The sequence below is a fragment of the Zootoca vivipara genome, chromosome 8, assembly GCF_965207765.1.
Source record: "Zootoca vivipara chromosome 8, rZooViv2.hap1.1, whole genome shotgun sequence".
Lineage (NCBI taxonomy): Eukaryota > Metazoa > Chordata > Lepidosauria > Squamata > Lacertidae > Zootoca > Zootoca vivipara.
Window position 1 is genome coordinate 55,023,300 of NC_142591.1, and position 21,004 is coordinate 55,044,303.

General features: G+C 45.5%; 2 protein-coding genes and 1 long non-coding RNA gene across 4 annotated transcripts in view; 1 reads left to right on the forward strand and 2 right to left on the reverse strand.

Annotated features, from left to right (window-relative positions):
* Nucleotides 1-3,523, forward strand: part of PREX2 (phosphatidylinositol-3,4,5-trisphosphate dependent Rac exchange factor 2) — a 102,824-nt gene extending 99,301 nt beyond the window's left edge. For both annotated transcript variants that reach the window (XM_035125053.3, XM_035125054.3), the window contains exon 40: nucleotides 971-3,523. In XM_035125053.3, coding sequence (XP_034980944.3) covers nucleotides 971-1,016 — 46 coding nt within the window. In that variant the 3' untranslated portion in view covers nucleotides 1,017-3,523. The remainder of the gene's footprint in view (nucleotides 1-970) is intronic.
* Nucleotides 1-21,004, reverse strand: part of LOC148684856 (uncharacterized) — a 32,649-nt gene that overhangs the window by 2,951 nt on the left and 8,694 nt on the right. The gene's annotated exons all lie outside the window — the stretch shown is intronic.
* LOC148684857 (uncharacterized) lies at nucleotides 2,175-19,766 on the reverse strand. The gene is made up of 2 exons (XM_088675993.1): nucleotides 18,584-19,766; nucleotides 2,175-2,182 (listed from the first exon to the last, which is right to left on the reverse strand). The coding sequence occupies exons 1-2, from the start codon at nucleotides 19,620-19,622 to the stop codon at nucleotides 2,175-2,177; spliced, it is 1,047 nt and encodes a 348-aa protein (XP_088532119.1). The 5' UTR covers nucleotides 19,623-19,766.

Here is a 21,004-nt window from a genome sequence, read left to right on the forward strand (position 1 = left end):
CAGACAGTTTTTCCACATGGAAATGCCGTTTACCTATTTATCTACTTGCACTTTGACGTGCTTTTGAACTGTTAGGTTGGCAGGAACAGGGACCGAACAACGGGAGCTCACCCCGTTGCGGGGATTCGAACTGCCAACCTTCTGATTGGCAAGCCCTAGGCTCTGTGGTTTAGACCACAAATGTCAATTCTGGCGGAGTGCTTGATTATTACAAAGCCATTGTAATATAGTTGTATCCAGTTTAGGAAAATATCCTGATTGGACTGATCTAGGAGCTGGGTGAAATTCCTTTGATCCCTGGAGTCGTATTTAAGAGCCTATTACCTTGGGGGTTGTTTATTTTTCTCTGGAAACATTTAAATGTGTTTGCCAAGTGAATGGTCAGTTCTCTCCCTTTTGTTATAAATGTAAATGTTTATAAATGTTTTGGTTCATACCAGCCTCCTGCTGGAGGCAGAGTTGGAATGTGCATAATTAGTTTTACACTGAACATTATTAACATATTTATATATATGTCTTGTCCCAACTGTGGCAACTCATGAGATTCTATACTTTGGCGGTCTTCCCCTTGCAATTGACTGGGCATGGATCTTTTGAATGAACTCTTTCGAAAGCTCAGGTGCGACCTGCCTAGATTGGAGCATATTTTCATGAGCTAAACATATATTTTCTTTTATTCCAGATACTCATTTGAACTAGAGTTGCCACCTTTGGTCAGGCAAAATATTGGACAGGTTGGGGGCCTAGTCGTTAGTAGAAAGTTTAAATGTTTTAGACCAGGCATCTCCAAACTGCGCCCCTCCAGATGTTTTGGCCTACAAGTCCCATGATGCCTTGCTAACAGGACCAGTGGTCAGGGATGATGGGAATTGTAGTCCAAAACATCTGGAGGGCTGAAGTTTGGGGATGCCTGTTTTAGACACTTTCACAAAACACAAGCACTTTTATAATTGTTCTTTGTTTTTGGCAGGCTATACAAACTGTGTCAACCACCACCTCCTGTTGGAGAAGAGTAAAGATTCCTATTGGAGAAATGATCAAAATTCCAGCTTCCATGACACTAGTATTCCCTAGAATGTGTCTCGATGAACAACAGCGTGTAGTTCCAGATACAGCAGTGCTTTATCTTAAATATGGCTTAGCTATTGAGGAACAACTATTACTGGAAAAAGCAGATCCCAAGATCTGATCTGCTTGCTTGGTGAAGTAACATTTAGGACATTTACACTGGAATAAGTCTGCATTTTAGGTGGTTGCTTCAACAGTGCCAATCACCCACTTAAACACTGGTAACTGTATGAACACAAAGCTATAACACAGAATGGAAAAACCACTATAAAAAGACCCTTTCAAAAAGTTTTGATTCAGAGGAAGATAAAATAATACTAGTTTCAAGTTGTTACGCTATACTTTTGCAGTTTCTTGCACAGATAATTGCGTCCACCCCCAATATTATAATACTGTAAGTTGGAGCTATACTTGAAATTACCATTTTGCTGAAGATACGGTTACATACTAAAAGCAGACTTGAATGCTAATAGGAGTAGAAAAAGTACAAGTGAATTCGTGTTCCTGCTTTTCTAAACCTGCAAAGTGGGACACGAATATCATACCTTATAATGGGTTTTATCTGAAGCACAAAGACTGCACTGGGGGAAAGATTTCTGGCATTCCACTTCACGGTTACAGGAGAAACATGCCTCCTATAATAGATTTGAGAAAGGGATGGTGATGGTAGATGATTGTAGAGGATTGCAAATGGATTATGTGAAAAGCATTATTCCTAATACATGGGTGTTAGATACAGGAATGTTGTGTTTACTTTCCATGACTTGACAATAAGTGATATTCAGCATGAGATGCTCAGTTTCTTTCACATTGAGATCAGATGCTAGAAGTGACAGGTGGATTCTGAAGAGTTGCAAGATTCCATTAATTAGACTCCTTAATACGGTAATTATTCAGGAACCACTGACAAGAGTGTTTCCTGTGATAGTGAACTCCATGGCATAAGGGATTTTTGAAAATTCTGAATCTGAGAACATGCAATCGTTTATATTTTTGTACTTCCATGTAAAAGATAAGAGTGTGAATTACATAAGAATACAAAAAAGTTCTATCAACTATTAGAGGTCTCTAATCTTTCTTTAAACTACCTGGCAAATTATGTAGTATCAGTATCCTAAAAGAAAAGCAAACATTTTGAAAATTAAAGTTTACTGACAGCATACATAAATTTATGTCAGAAATGACATCAAATTTGTGTTGCAATCAACCATGGGATAGAGTGACAGTGAAAAGAAAAACAGAGAAGATATAGCAAAATAGACAAATTTCACAATAAAATATATATCATCTAGAAAAGCAGAGGATTAACAGCTTGCCTGATTATAAAATTAATGTTAAAAATATCCCACACCCTAAGGCAAAATTGATCTGGCTGACCACTATCAGGGAGAGGCTAGACTATATGTCTACTCAGAAGTACCCCAGGAATTTAGTCACTGAAGCGGCAGCCATAATAGGGTAGTATGATTGTATTATATAGTAAGCAGCTAATTGTTTACTTCAACAATATGTAACATGCAGAATTCACTTTCTGAACTGTATTATCCCTTCTAAAATACTGAACTTTATGTTTTAAATGTATCTAGGGTATATATTTGGAGCATTCGGGTTCTAAAATTTAAGAGTAATTTCAAATTGTCCACTGCAAAATCATATTAGTCATCATTTATCAGACTGGGCTATAAATTTCACTTCATCTTAGGAATCTTGGCTTAGAACCGAAATCCTGCCTTTTAGACAGGATGGTTGCTACTACAGTTCAAAAGCACAATTTAGTATATTCTGATAGTGCCTGGAACATATTTCTACTGAACTCATATTGGTGACTCAGCATATCATTACTATCATATATTCCTACCAATTTTTAAAGAATATAGCAGCACTATTAGTCCGTAGCATCATGTATATAGTGTAAGAAATCCAGTAAACTTATGTGTCCTTTGGGGGGAGGGGAGGAGTTAGTTGTTTTCATTTTTTTTGCTCATTCTTGCAGTACTACTTTTTGCAAAGTGAGAATATATTTTTTTAATTACTCAGTAAGAAATCTAGAACATTGCTGCTTTTTTTAAAAAAAGTATACATATGTAAAGAAAACTACAAAGTATTATCACTAGTTTCTTTTAAATCTCCCATACTTGTAGCCATATACTTCAACTTTTCTGATATGACATTGGTAAATAAAAATGAAATCTCCTCTTAGTATGGATTTGAATCAAATTATTTTTCTATGTATATCTTTGTGTCCATCATATCATCATCACTTACAGTGTAACAAATTCCAGGTGATATCCAGTGTTATTCATACTTGGAGAAAGTCCATTGATTTCAATGGGCCTACTCAGAGTATGACCAATACTGAATATCATTCTCTTTTTTATTAGATATCTGAATGTTTTAAGTCTAAATAAAAAGTATGGAATAGCACCAAACAATAATAAACTTTTCATATGTATAACCTGAGCTGTTCTTTTTATAATTACTTATTTATATAGCACCAATGCATATGTAACTTTGTTTACTTTTGCTTTTCATGCTTTTTAGCAACTTTGAAGACAACTAGCAGTTGGGAAGGGCAATATTTGGTGCACAACTTTCACAGAGCTCTAAGCTGCATCAGGGGCACAATCAAAACAGGGGCCCAGTGGGGCTGTTTTTCCTTCAAAATAAAAATTGCTGACTTGTACATGCTTTTTTTTTTAAAGTGTGCTGTATCTCCCGAAGTATGGGGAGTCCATTGCAATTCCACATATTGCTTAGATTAGAAGATAAATGACCAGGCAGCATTCAAAGCTTGCAGCTCCTACCCCAGCATTCTGCTATCAACTCTAGATGACATTTAATTAGGTTTGAAAGAAAAGCGCTTATAGAATCCTAATCACTTGTTCATACTACAGTCATACCTCGGTCTAAGTACGCCTCGGTTTGAGTACTTTCAGTTTAAGTACTCCGCGGACCTTTCTGGAATGGATTAATCCACTTTACATTACTTTCAATGGGAGAGTTCGCTTCAGGTTAAGTACGGACTTCCAGAACCAATTACACTCATACTTCGGATTAAGTATGCTTCAGGTTGAGTACTCCGCGGGCCCATCTGGAACGGATTAATCCACTTTCCATTACTTTCAATGGGAAAGTTTGCTTCAGGTTTAGTACGCTTCAGGTTAAGTACAGACTTCCGGAACCAATTGTGTACTTAAACCGAGGTACCACTGTATTGCTATCTGCCTTCTGTGTAATTGAAAGCTCAGAGGACGTCATTATGCCAACCCAATATTCTGAAATCTTGTCCATCACTGTGATAAAGTGACATGTTTTATTAAACTATATATATATATATATATATATATATATATATATATATATATATATATGAGAGATAAGAGGAGATATTTTCTTTAGAACAGTATCTTTACAGATCAATGAACATTTTAAAGAAGAGAATTATTAACACTTAAGGCAAGGGTGAACATTGGGCCCATTGAAACAAAGCAACAATTTATACCTCACAAATGTGTTAATTAGAGACCTTTTGTCAATTCGCTGTAACAAGTAAAGACTTTATACCAAGTCAGGTCAGTCAAATCTGCCATAGTCAAGACCACACATGCGAGTTCTGTGTCCAGTTCTGGGTGCCAAAATTTAAGGAGGGTGTCGCTTTCCTGAGTCCTCCCTCCAAGCTCAATCACATGCAGGCACCAAATGGGTTATCAGGCTTTATTGGCTTCTTCTCTGGCCCCAGCTACAGAACATCAAACAGCAAGTCTAATACACAGCATGTTCTCTCTCCCCTGGCAGGTTAACTCAAAGATTTACAGGGGCTGGGGAATGCTGGCAACCAGCCAGCCCCATCACACACTCCTGCTTTGGGGACTAATCATTACCACCTGCCTGAGGGGCCCCACCTAGATATACTTGCTCACCATGACATTGACAAGCTGGAACATGTGCAGAGGAGGGTGACCAAGATGATCAAGGGTCTGGAAACCAAGTTTTACGAGGAACAGTTGAGGGATTGGGTATGTTTAGCCTGGGAAAGAGGAGATAGAACAGCTATCTTCAAGTATCTAAAGGGCTGTCACATGGAGGCCAGGACCCGAACCAATGGATTCCAGTTACAAGAGAGGAAATCCCGACTAAACATCAGGAAGAACTTTCTGATAGTAAGAGCTGTTCAACAGCTGAATGGACTCCCTCAGGTGTCCTTCCATTGAGGTTTTTAAGCACAGTTTGGCTGGCTGGCCACCTGCCATGTATGATCTAGTTGAGATTTCTGCATTGCAGGGGCTTGGACTAGATGACCCTTGGGATCCCTTCCAACTCTACAGTTCTATGATAAACAGTATGGGTCTTGAAGTAAGTTCATTGGCTTCCTCTGTGTGTTGATGGTGTGCGGGCCTTGTTGTATGTTTGCCCTGATGGATGCAGATTCCAGGATGTGCATCCCTTTGTCTACATTGTTTTTGTATTTCCTGGTAATACATTTTCCTCTTCCCCTGCTGGGCTAAGCACACACTGAATACAGCAGCTGTTCCACTGGCATAATTGTGGTGTATCTCTTATCACCATCACCCCCTGGCCCAGCATAATGCAAGTGTAGGATTGTTCTATAACTTATCTATACAGTTTTTGCACCACTGGGTTTTTAATCCCATTTTGTGGGTGGAATGAGAATAATGAACCCAAGGAGTTATCAAAGCATCGTCTTCTATAATGAAATATATTGAAATGTTATGATTATGATCCTGTGGGCAGGAACTTGTTTACTTTTATTCCTGTACAGAGCCTAGTGCAATTTAGGTTTTTATACATGTTAAATGATGGTGAAGTGGTAGCGCTGTTCTACAATCAGGGTTCTTAAGAGCCTTTATACTGCATATAAAGCGCATTCACATAGTTCAACAAGAATGCTTGCCCTTCAGTCAAAATCACATTGGCTATGATCCAGAGAGTCCATTTATGCAAGAGACTGTATATATGCCACACGAGGTGTTTGTTCTCTCTCTTCCCTAATGCCTCTCATTATGAATTTTCAAGCTGTTTTCTTCACTTCATAAGGAGCCTGATGTGATGCTATGTGGAGGTGAGAACTGTGCAGACAACTTCTCTTGATTGTGGCTGTTATGCTAACATCCTCTGAAATTAACAGAGTCTTGGTGGGATCACACCAATCATGCAAGCATATACCAGAGCTAAAGCATAGGATTGAGATGCTAGTGTGCAAGAATAGCCATACCGTGTTTCCCCTTTTTTAAGACACCGTCTTATAACTTTTTTCCCTCAAAAAAACACACAGTGGCTTATTTTCAGGGGGTGTCTTTTTTTTTTTAAAAAAGTGCTGGTACAACTGGGACCCACTGGCTCAGGATGCTCGGTGCTCTCTTCTGCACATTGCTGGGCGCGTTGTTGGCGCTGCCAGTTCCGAGCGCCTGCAGGGTGGGGTGGGGGTGGCAGTGCTTTAAACCCCCAACCCTGTAGAAAGCAATGGAAGTTATGGACCGTAACAATCCTTAAGAGGCGCAGGTCTTAAAAAACCCCTGGTATCACCCTTGAAGCACAGCCTTCCAAAGTCAGGGGGGAAGAGGTCTGTTTAGACAAAGGAAAGGATCGGGGTGATTCTGTGCCCTGGGACCCACAGAACTACTTTAAAAATCCCAACCTGGGGTGGGGGGTCAAATAGTGAAGCCCCATAGCCCTGTAGCAACAGAAGGCACATTCTGAAGCACCCGAGCTGTTCGGTTCCATAAAAAATCCAGGAATTGTAAAATTAACAACAATAATGGGGGGGGCACTCTATCCAAAGAGTTAAGAAGGAATGGGAAAGTGTTGAGTTATATATGGAAAAATATGGAAAGGAAAGTTAGTTAAAGATAAAAAATAAATAATTATCGCAAGGGGAAAAATAACATCATAAAGGGTAATAATATTAAATATAAAATAGACAACACAACAGAAAAAGCAAGTATATGACTAAATGAGATCGCACAGGAGTGAGGGAAGTGGGGAGAGAGGGAGGGGGGTAAGGAATGGAAGGAGACAATGGTTGGAGGAGGGTATAGGGGGATGAATTAAAGGAAAATTAAGACTGAGAAGCGCATGGTTTTTGTTTTTTAAAGATGCAAAGGCTTGCAATCAGCCAAAGTATAGAGCCCAACTTCCAAGAGACTGCGATCTACTTGCGGATTTATAAACTGGAGGTGATCTACCCCCGTTTTATTGGTGTTCAGGTCAGAGTTGTTTTTAGAGAGAGGAAATATCCCATTTTTGAGGTTAAAGTAAAAGTTCCTGACCTTTTTTTTATAATGAGGAAATGCTGCTAAAACTCTGTTCTTCATTCCACGAAGGGGAGAGGGGGCGGGGCCGGGTGCTCAAAGACAAAAGAAATGGAAAAGGAGATAGCGATCAACTCCAGCCTCGCATTCATGCAGCCGTCGGGAGAGGCAGGGGCTGCAGCCGAGTGCTGCTTCACAAACAAACGGGGGAAAGTGCTTAGAACCCAGAGAATCCAGCTGAAAAACACGAAGCAGCAACAGCAATTGCACACACACCATCCCAAGCCAGCACAGTAACCAAGTCCCAAAAGCAAGAAAGGACTCAGCAAACACTGCTGCGGCCGGCGTTGCTGCTGCTGACTCGGGGAGCTCAGTGATCTCTTCCGCACAGCGCCTATCACTATGGCTTATTTTCGGGGTACGGTTTATATTTCTCAAATGCTTAGAAATGCTGCTATGGCTTATTTTATGACTACGCCTTAAAAAGGGGGAAACACGGTAGTTACCAAAACTGAATGTCACCTACACTTTCATTACCTACTCTCCCAGTATTACGATGATCTTCTGATCATCACTTCCTCCTCCTTTGGAAATACTGTAAAGTTCAGAGGTGGGACAAAGTGGCACCATCGATGCACAGGAGGGAAATATAAGCAGGCATGGGAGAATTCCAAGGTTTGCATGAGTATGAAAACCCTTGGGGTGTGCTTAAAGAGGGAATCACCCTAAAAGCCTAATGAAGTTACAGGGAACATGGCAGAGGGCCTTCTCGGTAGTGGCACCCGCCTTGTATTCCATAATTCCATAATTTAAAAAATCTAGTATTCCATAATTTTATTATACCTGTTCCCCAGGCCAAAAATTTACATATGCAATAATTGAAATTCTTGAAGATGAAAGTACTGAAGTATTTATCATCTTCAAATACCGTGTAACTTCTTGACCTCCTAATTAACAAGAGGTTTTTCATGGGCACACACAGAAAATATACTCTGCATTCTGAAGATACTATACAGAAATGGAAATGTGTGCAGGAAATGTTTCCCTTCTCATATGACCGTGGAGCAGGATTAATATCAAATGGTGGGAAGTGTTTAGTTGTACCACATGTCCTCACTGTACTGCGATTTGGGGGATGGAAAACAAATGTTCTATTTATGCACGAATGTTGTACATGATTTTAGCCTTTTCTTACATTTGTGTGACTTTGTCAAAAAGCTTTTGGTAAGTCTGTTACCCCCAAAATATTCAGTAGCTGCATAAGATGGCAGATTTCATTAAGGAACCTTAATGGGTTAAAAAAAATAAGGAGGAGAAAGGACAAGTATATAGTTTTTCTATGGAGAAAAGAGCAGCGCTGCAATAAACCTACTAGCATGTTTGCAAAGCTAAGCAACATCCAGAATGGTTTCAAATTGGATGGGAGACCACATGTTGAGATTTCTGCCTTGCAGGGGGTTAGACAAGATGACCCTTGGGGTCTCTTCCAACTATATAATTCTAAGAGTCCATGATAAACATTATGGGTCCTGAAGAATATCTGTTGGCACCCCAGTGATTTTTTTCCATGAATTATATGGAATAAAAGTAGAGGACGAGAAAGCCAACTTTGCAGATAAGGGCAAACTAGGAGAAATCCCAAGTAGACTGAAAGCTCCAAAAGGGTCTCTTCAATCAAGAGTGGAAGAAAGGGTAACAGCACAGCAGAAGAGATTTAATGTTAAATTAGTACAAAACAGAGGTGACTAGAATAATATATGTGGGACAGCAACAAAGTCTCAGTACTGTGACAGTAAAGGTCTTGGTTTTTTTCTCCCTGCTATCTTTGGGCAGTCCATTGAGGAATGTATTTTGGCCTTAGGCCAGCTGACTGGAAAGAGCTGTCTTCAATGGCTTCTGTTTGCTGGGTTGGAAGCAGGGGAGAGGGGGAGAGGGGGGGAGGGAGGTACTTTTAAAAGCTAAGGATACAGAGGCCAGGAAGCTGCTACTGGATCTTATCACAGAAAATGTATGTCAGGTGTTCTTAGAGAACTACACAAACAGTTCATTTATGGGTGAATTTCACTGTGCTTATATTGACTTTTAAAGCTCTACAAAGTTTGGGACAAAGATATCTTAAGGACCACCTTCTTTATAGTCCCTAAAGTCCCTAAACTTTAAAGATGCAATTCTCAGGCTGAATCAGGCATCCCAGACATGCCTGCCAGCCCCAATTTTTAGTGAACTTCTGAGAAATGACCAAGCAATTACTTTATCAGTGGCTTTCAATACCATCAACCATGGTATCCTTTTGAACTTGTGACTATCCGAACTAGGGGTGGGTGACAGTTCTACTTATATGGTCATTCCCTGAGGGTGTTGCTTGGAGAAGGTCCCATGGAACCTTCAATGTGGGGTTCTGCAATGTGGAAATCAATCCTATCCCCAACGTTGGTTAACATCTACATGAAATTGCTGGATGGGGTTCTCTGGAGGTTTGGAGTACATTGTCAGCAGTATGCTAATGACACTCAGCTCCATTTCTCCTTTACATCTGCTGGTGAGACAGTGGAAGTGCTGGACCAGTGTCTTGCCTTGGTAATGGACTGGATGAGAGCCAACAAACTGAAACTCAATCCAGATAAGACTAAGGCACTGTTACTGAGTAGTTTCCTAGACCGGATGGGTGGGAGATGGTCTGCTCTTGATGGGGTTACACTTCCTCTGAAGGAGCAGGTTTGTAGCTTGGGGGTACTCCTGCATCCTTTGCTGTCGCTCAAGGCTCAGGTAGCCTCAGTGGCCCAGAGTGCCTTCCATCAGCTTCGGCTCGTGGCCCAGCTACACCCCGGCCCTATCTGGACAGGGATAGCCTAACTACTGTTGTCTATGCTCTGGTAACCGCAAGGTTAGATTACTGCAATACGTTATACGTAGGGCTGCCTCTGAAGACGGTTCGGAAACTTCAGCTAGTGCAAAATTCAGCAGCCAGGTTGAGCATATTACACCGATCCTGGTCCAACTGCACTAGCTACCAATTAGTTTCTGGGCCCAATTCAAAGTGCTGGTTTTGACCTATAAAGCCTTAAACAGATCAGGACCGCAATACCTCAAGGATTGCCTCTTTCCATATGAACCTACCCAGACCCTGAGATCACCTTCTGAGGCACTTCTTTGTGTGCCTCCTCCTTGAGAGGTCCAGAGGCTGGCAACACAAGAATGGGCCTTCTCTGCAGTGGTTCCCCATCTGTGGAAAACTCCAGGTTCACCTGGCACCTTCATTATACACCTTTAGGGGCCAGGCAATAAAGTTCCTTTTTAACCAGGCCTTTGGTTGATTTGATTGACATTCTACGCCCTTTTAAAATGTGGGGTTTTTTTTGGGGGGGGAGGGGATATTAGGTTGTTGCTTTTATTTTGATTATGTATTGAGTGGTTTTATATTTTGATTTTATTCTATGAACTGCCCTGAGACCTCCGGGTATAGGGTGGTGTATAAATTAAATTTATTATTATTATTATTATTATTATTATTATTATTATTATTATCCCTAGGTTTTCACAGAATTGCCTGGTATTTTTTTAGATAACCATGGCAGTAACCCTTCTGTGATTAGAAAAAAAAACCTTTCAGAAAAACTGATTTTGTAACTGATAAGTCATCCAAATGTGGACAGATTTGTTTCCTATTTTTGTATAGTGTAAACATTTAAATAATAATAAACAGTGAAAATTATGATTTTACGTATTTTATTCTGAGGATTACTGTAATCTACTTTGGGGGTCACCTGGGCCTATAAAGTAGACTCTAAAGTTCCAAATAAATTAATATTATACAAATAAATCTTATTAATAATAATTCCCTGTACCAAAGCTCAGTTTGTTGACCTTTTTATTAACAGATGCCAGAAGCTTATTGAAGCAGAAGCTTTCCATACTGAATTTTAGAACACAGACAAATTTTCCAAAGCTGACTTGAAAGCCACCTATATTGTTATGGTTCTAATCAGTCTTTCAAGGAGAAAATATATTAGACTCATGATATAAAATTCCATATGCTTTTAGTGTCAGGTAGTCACCTCATCCATTTCCCCCCTCTTTCTTTGTAAGCATAGCTCAGCTACCAAATCTTTTATGCCTATCCCCTGCTATTTTGACTGGCAGCACTGCATCATGCAGAGCTCTTGACAATAATCATATAACCAAGCCCACTATTTTCTTTTCCCTATTCCATTATGTTTTCCCCACCCTTGAAGTAGACAAATCTGTTCTGCCCTGCATAATTCCTACACATCATTACTCCCATTTTTCATTTTATAGTTAAACCAGTAATTCATATGTTGCTTCTGCTTCCATTAATTTTTGTCCATTTTATTTTTCAAATGCAATCTCAGCTGGTGCATTTTGTCCCTTTCACTATAAAAATATTAACAGGCATACCTGTTCATTTTTCTAGCTCTCTCTGAATTTAGCATCAATAATCAAATCCAAAAATACACCTACAGTATCCCTCTTATAATGCCATATGTGCTACAGTTGTTGTTTCCTTAAGTACCTATCTCAGTTAATCCATCTGCATAGGTATGTACAGACTTTAAGCGCGAAATTAGGAGTGTGGAAAGTTTTTTAGCCTGAGGTCCACATTCTGTCATGGGCAACCTTCCAGGGTTGCATGCCAGGGTGGACATGGCCAGAGTTTTATCTGTGCACAACAGGCTATTATATGACAGTCACAAAAACATCACAGGTTTCTAGACACCCACCCGGCCAGGCAAGCAACAGACATGATCACAGTTCAAGAACGCGTTCCAGCTAGGCAAAACCAGTCAAGGGAGTGGCAGAGTAGGATTCTGAGGACCAGCGAGAGAGACTCTGAGGAGAGCATTTGACTCTTGGTCCTGATAGTTCCCCAGTCATGATTTAAATGAAGTACTTAAAACTGAGCAATAGACCTTCCCGAAACAATAAAATATACATGCCTGAGTTCAGCAGGGGAAAAAAGAATCGAGGAGAAACTCAACTTTTTCATACTTTATTACTAGGGAGAATGACATATAACTCTGAACTCTGCCAGATGGGCTGACTAGAGTGCCTCAATAAAAAAAGAAAGAAAGCTGATTTCATTCTAAATTTATTAGAAACTGTGTATCATGTTGCTATGAAAGCTGCCTGCAAAGAACTAATAATTAATTCCAATTCTCAAACCTTGTTAAAACAGTAATTAATCCACATTCTGCTTTATTGGTACAAATAAAATGAAACCAGCAAGAAAGCTGTTATGTACTGAGCTGAATCCTAGAACAATAGGATTCAGAATCAGCGGGAGCTACCCAATCCAACTCCAGGTGGAAGTGAATCCGCAACCTGATTGGCCTGCTGGAGCAGCCAATCAGGCGGCTGGCAGAAGTGAATCTGCTACCTGATTGGCCTGTAGGAGCAGCCAATCAGGCTGCAGGCAGAAGTCAATCCACAATATAATTGGCCCACAGGTGTAGCCCTGAAGTAGCCAATCACGCAAGGCCCATTGTGTAAATAATGTATATAAGCAGATGGTTTTGGGAAAAGAGCCATTCGTCTTCTCTTCTTCTCCTTGATGAATATGAGCTGAATAAAGAGCATGAAATTCACTCTCGACTCCGAGTATATTTCACTGGCGACGAAGGTGGGATCCTGCTGAGCTGACCGCCACCACGCACTGCACCACAGCACCGCCACCTGCTGCACCGCTGCATCGCACCGTGCATCCAGGCTTCAGCTCCAGGACCCAAGGAACCCAGAATGGCAACCGACAGCAGCTTCTTGCCATTCAAACCAGCATCAGGAGACTGGGAAGGGTACGCCGCCCGTTTCAACTTCCTCCTGCAAGCGAAAGAAGTCACCAACGATGCCATGAAGAGGGCGACATTCTTCAGCGTCTGTGGAGAGGAGACGTTTGAAATCGCCCGGGCTCTCCTTGCACCTAGAGATGTCGCTACCGTCTCTTACAAAACAATAATGGAACGGCTGAAGGAGCACTTTTCACCACAGCCCTCGGTGGTAGCTTGCCGAAATGCCTTCTACGCAAAGCGGCAAGCCCCAGGGGAAACCATAACTGGGTTTGTGACCTCCCTCCGCCAAGCCGCCCGGTTATGCAACTTCTCAGAGTTGGAGAACATGCTTCGTGACCGCCTCGTCGGTGGCCTGAGGGACGAGATGTTGCAACGACGCCTCTACGCCAAAAAAGACCTCACGTTCCAGATTGCTCTGGAGGAAGCCCTGGCAACCGAAGCCGCCGAGAGGTCAACGCAAGAGGCACGACCGGCCCCGCCATCCCAACCGAGGGTCTACCACGAAGACCTCACCGACGAATCCGAATCTGACAGGGAGGAAGTACACCGAGTACAGCGGCGCACTCAAGCAGCACACACACCACAGCAGCCTCGACGAGAAGGAGGGAACTGTGCAAGCTGCGGGGAGAACCACGAGAGGAGGACCTGTCGTTTCCGCAACGCAGAGTGCAGGCAGTGCAGAAAATTGGGACACATCGCCCGGGTGTGTCGGGCTCGACTCACCCGTCGACAAGCATCAGATGACCGATCCAGGAGCCCCAGGTCACACGGCACCATGCACCAAGGCAACTCGACGGAGATCACGGACTACCAGGTATTCCAGTTGCCCCATCCCAGCACAGAGAAAATTTATATAGAGGTACAGATAGAGGGAGCCCCATGCCGCATGGAGCTGGACACGGGTTCAACTCTATCCATAATCTCGGCCCGAACATTAAGGGAACTGTGCCCTAATGGGGGTCCCAAACTAAGGCCGGCCCCATTCACCCTCCGGGACTTCCAGAAACGTAAGGTCCCTACAATGGGGGTGGGGACCTTCAGGGTGCAATATCGAGGGCGAAAGCAACAATTGGACTTGCTGGTAGTTAAGGGCCCCTACGTTAGCTTACTGGGACTGGCATGGTTTGGACCTCTGGGGCTAGCCGTTACCGGGGTGAACCGCACTAGCTTACAAGTGGACGTGGACGCCATATGCAAAGAGTTTCCAGGGGTTTTCGATGGGGCATTGGGACGATATACAGGACCCCCCATTGCCCTACAGCTAGACCCCGCTGTACGACCCATCAGGCACAAGGCCCGCCGGGTCCCGTTCGCCCTGAAACCCCGCATAGACGAGGAATTGGACCGGCTCGTGGAGCAAGGAGTGCTGGAGCCGGTGCCCAACGCCCCCTGGGAAACTCCAATTGTCACACCCGTCAAGCCTAACGGTTCGGTCCGCATCTGTGCAGACTACAAATGCACCATAAACAAGGCTCTCACGGCCCATGCATACCCAGTGCCAGTGGTCAGCCATGTCCTCGCCACCCTGGCTGGGTCAAAAATCTTTGGCAAACTGGACTTGGCCCAAGCGTATCAACAGTTGCCTGTGGACGAAGCCACAGCAGAGGCTCAGACGATTGTGACGCACAGAGGGGCATTCAGAGTAAAGCGGCTGCAATTTGGCGTTAGCGTGGCACCAGGCATATTCCAGAATCTAATGGACTCTCTCCTTAAAGGGATTCCTGGCGTCACCCCCTTCTTCGATGATGTACTGATCGCCGGGCCCACACCAGAGGAATTTGAGGACCGCCTCCGCTCCGTCCTGCACCGTTTCCAGACGGCGGGCCTCAAGGTGAAGCGGGAAAAGTGTTTACTGGGAGTGCCGCAGGTGGACTTTCTGGGATTTAAGGTGGACGCAGAAGGGGTCCATCCAACCGGTGACAAGGTACGGGCCATTTGTGAGGCCCCAGCGCCCAAGAGCAAGCCCGAACTTCAGTCATTCTTGGGACTATTGAACTTTTACCATGCCTTCCTTCCCCATAAGGCAGCGGTAGCGGAGCCCCTACACAGACTCCTAGATAAAAGGGCCCCTTGGGTGTGGGGCCAGCGACAAAGGGCCGCATTCCAGGCAGTCAAGGACTTGCTCGTCTCGAACTCGGTCTTGGCACACTTCGACGAGAGGCTGCCAGTGGTGCTGGCATGCGACGCCTCTCCCTATGGCATCGGCGCTGTCCTGGGACACCAACTCCCGGATGGAAGAGAGGTGCCGGTGGCATACTTCTCCCAGACGCTTGCTGCAGCCGAACGAAACTACTCACAGATTGACAAGGAGGGTCTGGCAATCGTGAAGGGCGTAAAAAAATTCCATGATTTCTTGTACGGGCGGCCCTTTACCATAGTGACTGACCACAAGCCGTTGCTTGGCCTGTTTGCCCCCGAGAAGCAGACCCCCCAAGTGTTGTCTCCACGTGTCCTCAGGTGGTCAATTTTCCTTGCCGGCTACCAGTATGCACTAATCCACCGCCCTGGGAAGGCGATGGGCCACGCAGACGCACTCAGCAGGCTACCACTACCAGAAACAGGCCCCGACCCAGCGCCTGCGCAAGAGGTTATGACCCTGGAGCTGCTCCCCGACCGACCCATTCAGGCACAAGAAGTTGCGCACCATTCCACAAAAGATAGGGTCATCTCCCGGGTCCTGGACTGGGTGTGGCGAGGATGGCCCAGCAGCAGCCCCGGGCCAGAATTCGCTGGCTACACAAACTGCAAACATGAACTGTCGGCCCACAAGGGGTGCCTGTTATGGGGAAGCAGGGTCGTTGTTCCCCAGCCCCTCCGCAAAAGGGTCCTCACAGCCCTACACGAGACACACCCAGGGGTAGTGAGGATGAAGGCCCTTGCCAGGAGTTATGTGTGGTGGCCGGGGATTGACAGAGAGATAGAGGCCTGGGTCCAACACTGCCAGACCTGCCAAGAATCCCGCCCGGATCCCCCAAGGGCCCCAGTCCAGCCCTGGGAGTCCGCCCGACATCCATGGTCACGCTTGCACGTGGACTTCGCTGGCCCCTTCCAGGGAAAAACATTCTTCATAGTGGTGGATTCCTACACCAAATGGCTGGAGGTCGCACTGGTACCGTCCACTTCTACGGCGGCAGCCATCCGGGTACTACGTAAGCTGTTTGCAACCCACGGGCTCCCTGACACCCTCGTCTCGGACAATGGAACCGCATTCACGTCAGAGGAGTTCCAGACCTTCACAGCGCAGAACGCCATCCGCCACATCCGCTCAGCACCATTCCACCCTGCCACCAATGGCCAAGCGGAGCGCATGGTGCGGACCACCAAGGACAGCCTCCGCCGCATAACACAAGGGGACTGGGAATACCACCTTGCCGCATTTCTTCTAGCACAGCACAGCACCCCAAGCACAACGACGGGCCGGAGCCCAGCTGAACTACTCATGGGCCGGCGCCTTGCAACTAGACTGGACCGACTTCACCCCGACAGAGCTCAGGATAATAATAATAATAATAATAATAATTTTTATTTATACCCCGCCCTTCCCAGTCAAGACCGGGCTCAGGGCGGCTAACAACAAATAATATCAACACAAATATAAAAGAAACATTTCAGTTAAAACAACAGAATAATACAATGTTAAAATTCAATTTTAAAATTAAAAATCTACGAATAAGATAAAACCATTATAAATAAAACCTTAGGGGAGGGTAACCGTGGGGTCAGACTGCGTCAGTCCGAAGGCCAAACGAAACAGCTCTGTCTTGCAGGCCCTACGAAAAGATGACAAATCCCGCAGGGCCCTAGTCTCCTGGGACAGAGCGTTCCACCAGGTCGGGGCCAGTACTGAGAAGGCCCTGGTCCTGGTCGAGGCCAGCCTAGCCACCTTGTGACTCGGGATCTCCAATATGTTATTATTTGTGGACCGTAATGTCCTCTGTGGGTCATACCAGGAGAGGCGGTCCCGTAGGTACGAGGGTCCTAAGCCGCATAAGGCTTTAAAGGTCAAAACCAGCACCTTGAACCTGATCCTGTACTCCACCGGGAGCCAGTGCAGTTGGTAAAGCACTGGATGAATATGATCCCGCAGCCGGGACCCCGTAAGGAGCCTCGCCGCGGCATTCTGCACCCGCTGGAGTTTCTGGGTCAGTTTCAAGGGCAGCCCCGCGTAGAGCGAATTACAATAATCAAGCCTAGAGGTGACCATCGCATGGATCACTGTGGCTAGATCAGGTTGAGAGAGATAGGGGACCAACTGCTTAATGCGGCGGAGATGGAAAAATGCCACCTTGGCTGTGGTTGCAACCTGTGCCTCCATGGAAAGGGAGGCATCCAAGGTTACCCCCAAGCTCTTGACAGAAGGGGCTGACACTAATTGGGCCCCAGCGAAAGATGGAAGTTGGCCCCCCCGCCCCATGTCATCCCGACCCAGCCAGAGGACCTCTGTCTTCGAAGGATTTAGCTTCAGCCGACTCCCACGTAGCCATCCAGCAACAGCTTCCAGGCACTTGGTCAATGTGTCCGGGGCCGAGGCAGGACGGTCATCCATCAACAGATAAATCTGGGTGTCATCAGCATATTGATGACAACCCAGCCCAAAACTCCGGACAATCTGGGCAAGGGGGCGCATGAAGATATTAAAAAGCATTGGGGAAAGGATTGCACCTTGCGGGACTCCACACACCAAGGAGTGCCGCGGTGACAACCCCCTCCCTAGCGCCACCCTCTGTCCCCGACCTGAGATAAAGGAACGCAGCCATTGTTGGACTGTACCCTGAATCCCCACGTCGGCAAGGCGGTGGTCTAAAAGCTCATAATCGACCATGTCGAAGGCGGCTGACAGATCTAGAAGAATCAGCAGCCCCGACCCGCCTTGATCCAGCTGTTTACGGAGGTCATCTGTTAGGGCGACCAGTGCTGTCTCGGTCCCGTGGCCGGGACGAAAGCCGGACTGGAATGGATCTAAAGCCAATGTTTCATCCAGAAACCTACCGAGCTGTTCGGCAACCGCTCTTTCAATTATCTTACCCAAGTATGGAAGATTTGAAACAGGGCGATAATTGGATAGATCTAGCGGATCTGACGATGCTTTCTTTAAGAGCGGACGCACCACTGCTTCCTTCAACTCCTCTGGGAAAGTCCCTGAACTGAGAGACAAGTTGATAATCTCAACCAGGGGGCCCCGTACCTCGTCTGGACACGCTCTAATCAGCCAGGACGGGCAGGGGTCTAGGGAGCAAGTGGTGGGCCTCCCAGCCTGGAGGAATCTGTCTACATCAGCGGGGAGTATGTGGTCGAAATGGTCCAATACTAAACTCGAAGACAGTCGAGGGGCCTCTAGTTCCGCTATTGTATCAAAATTGGCAGAAAGGTCACGGCGAAGTGTCAAGACTTTCTCCGCAAAAAAGCTCGCAAATGCCTCACAGCTATGGGTCGAATTAGTACCTAAATTTGACTGATCCTCAAGGGTTGTTAGAGACCTGATTGTTCGAAAAAGTTGTGCCGGGCGAGAGCTAGCGGATGCGATGGAAGCTGAGAAGTAAGACTTCTTTGTGGTTTTCACCGCCATCTCGTAGGTTTTCATAAGCGACCTATAAGATGTTCTTGAGGCTCCGTCGCGAGTATGCCGCCATACTCGCTCAAGCCGTCTGAGGTCCCGCTTCATTTTCCGAAGTTCCTCGGTGAACCAAGGGGCCCGGTTTCGGCGGGGTTGCAGAGGGCGCTTAGGTGCGATCTCATCAATGGCCGCCAAGAGCCGGTTATTCCAGTTCTCGACCAGCTCATTTAACGAGCCACCAGGGGGAGCAGGGTCCCGTAAAGCCTGACGGAATCTATCAGGATCCATCAGCCTTCGCGGACGAGCCCAAATCGGCTCACCACCCAAGCGGGGCAGAGGCGGTAAGTCAATCCTGGCTTTCAGAGCGTAGTGATCAGACCATGGCACTTCCATAATTGGGGACATGATCACATCTATACCTGCACCAAAAATCAAATCCAGCGTGTGGCCTGCTTGGTGTGTGGGACCCAAAACAAACTGGGAGAGCCCTAATGTCGCCATGGAAGACACCAGGTCCGGAACCCGTGAGGAGGGGGTGGCATCAGCATGGATGTTGAAGTCCCCCAAAACCAATAAGTTAGGGAACTCCAAGGCCCAGCCGGCCACCACCTCCAACAGGTCCGACAGGGTGGCTGCTGGTGCGCTGGGTGGTCGGTACACCAGCCAGACAGCCAAGCCCTCCTTGGTGCCCCACACTAGGCCAACACATTCAATGCCGGTGATTGATGGTGATGGCAGAGCCCTGAAAGAGCAATCCTCCCGGATTAACAACGCCACCCCTCCCCCCCGACCCACAGTCCGTGACTGGTGGAGGATGGAGAACCCAGGGGGTGTTATTTCATGTAATGCAACTACTTCACCTTCACGTACCCAGGTCTCCGTCACACAAGCCAGGTCAACCCCCAGTGAGATAAAAAAGTCTCGCATAGTGGCGGTTTTATTGCCTATGGACCTGGCATTGCACAACACCAGTGACGGAGGTGGATAATCCCTGCTCACCCTACCCTCGTCCCTCGGGATGGGGCGTAGATTGGAAGGGATTCGAGCATCACCACATCTCAAAACCCTTCGTCTGTGAAATCTACCCCCACCACCATACCTCCCTCGCCCATCGACAGTGGTGATCCCTAGCCCCGTGTCAGCGTCCTCCCCAAAGGAGTGATGTCCCTTCAATAACAGATCTGCCCTAGGCCCAGTCTCTTGAATAGGAAGGATATAATGATGATATGTAGAATCGGATGGACAGACATCTCCAATAGGTATAAGTATAGCCCCTCCCGCCACATCCCGGATTAAATTAAAGTGCACAGTTTGTCCATCAAGGCACCCGTCCCCTGGGTTCCTGTGTCAGTCTTCTGCCTGAATGGTTTCTAAAGTGCCAAGTTTGTCCACAAAGACTGAACCATTTCCAGGCCTAGGCTGCACCAGTTCAACTTGGTGTGTTGTCAATTTTGGTGTTGAAGGAAGTGTTGGGGGGCCCATTTCTTCCGGGGTCAGGTATTGACATGCCAACCACTCCTCATTAGATAGGGGCTTTGTTTTGTGATTGGCGTAATAATAATCCAAAGGGGCCGGAGGAGCTAGAAGGAAAATATGTTTTCTTAGGGCCGAGAGTTCATCGATCAGTGTATCCTGAGACTGCTGAAGTTGCTCTAGATTGGCCATCAGGCATTGCCCATTCTTTAGAATAAAATCATTTCCTTCCTTGCTAAATGATGTTTGGGGTTTGGGGGGCTTATTCTCATGGAGATGGGTTTTAACAGTGACTGGGTGTGGTGATTTAGGATTATCCTGGAGGCGGGTTTCATTTTTTGTAATGTCTGGCTGTGGTGGCTTAGGATTTTCCACCTTGCTGGGCTTGTTAATAGATATTTGAGTTTTGGGGAGCTTGACCTCCCGGGTGTAGGCTATAACTGTGTCTGATTGTGAAGACTTAAGATTTGCCATACTGCTAGACTCTGTAGAACCAATGTTGGATCTGCCAGACTTGTAGTTCTCTAAAACTGGTGAGGGAGCTCCAATGTTTTCAAAAAGGCGATTTATCCGCAGTCCAGACTTCAGGAATTTATCTCTGTTTGATAATACTTGCTTAACTGCCATCCAGTCTTTAAAAGTCACCACTGCCCTGCTGTATAACTTATCATTTGAGAGAAATGTTACCTTTCTAATATTGTCTAATCTCATAAAGCCCCCAATAGCAAGGTCAATTTTCGTCCGAAAGTTACTTTCCCTGTGGTTGTACATTAGGAAGTTTCTATTATTGTGTGGGATTGTAAAAACAAGTTTATGCTTGTTTAAAATTAAATTCC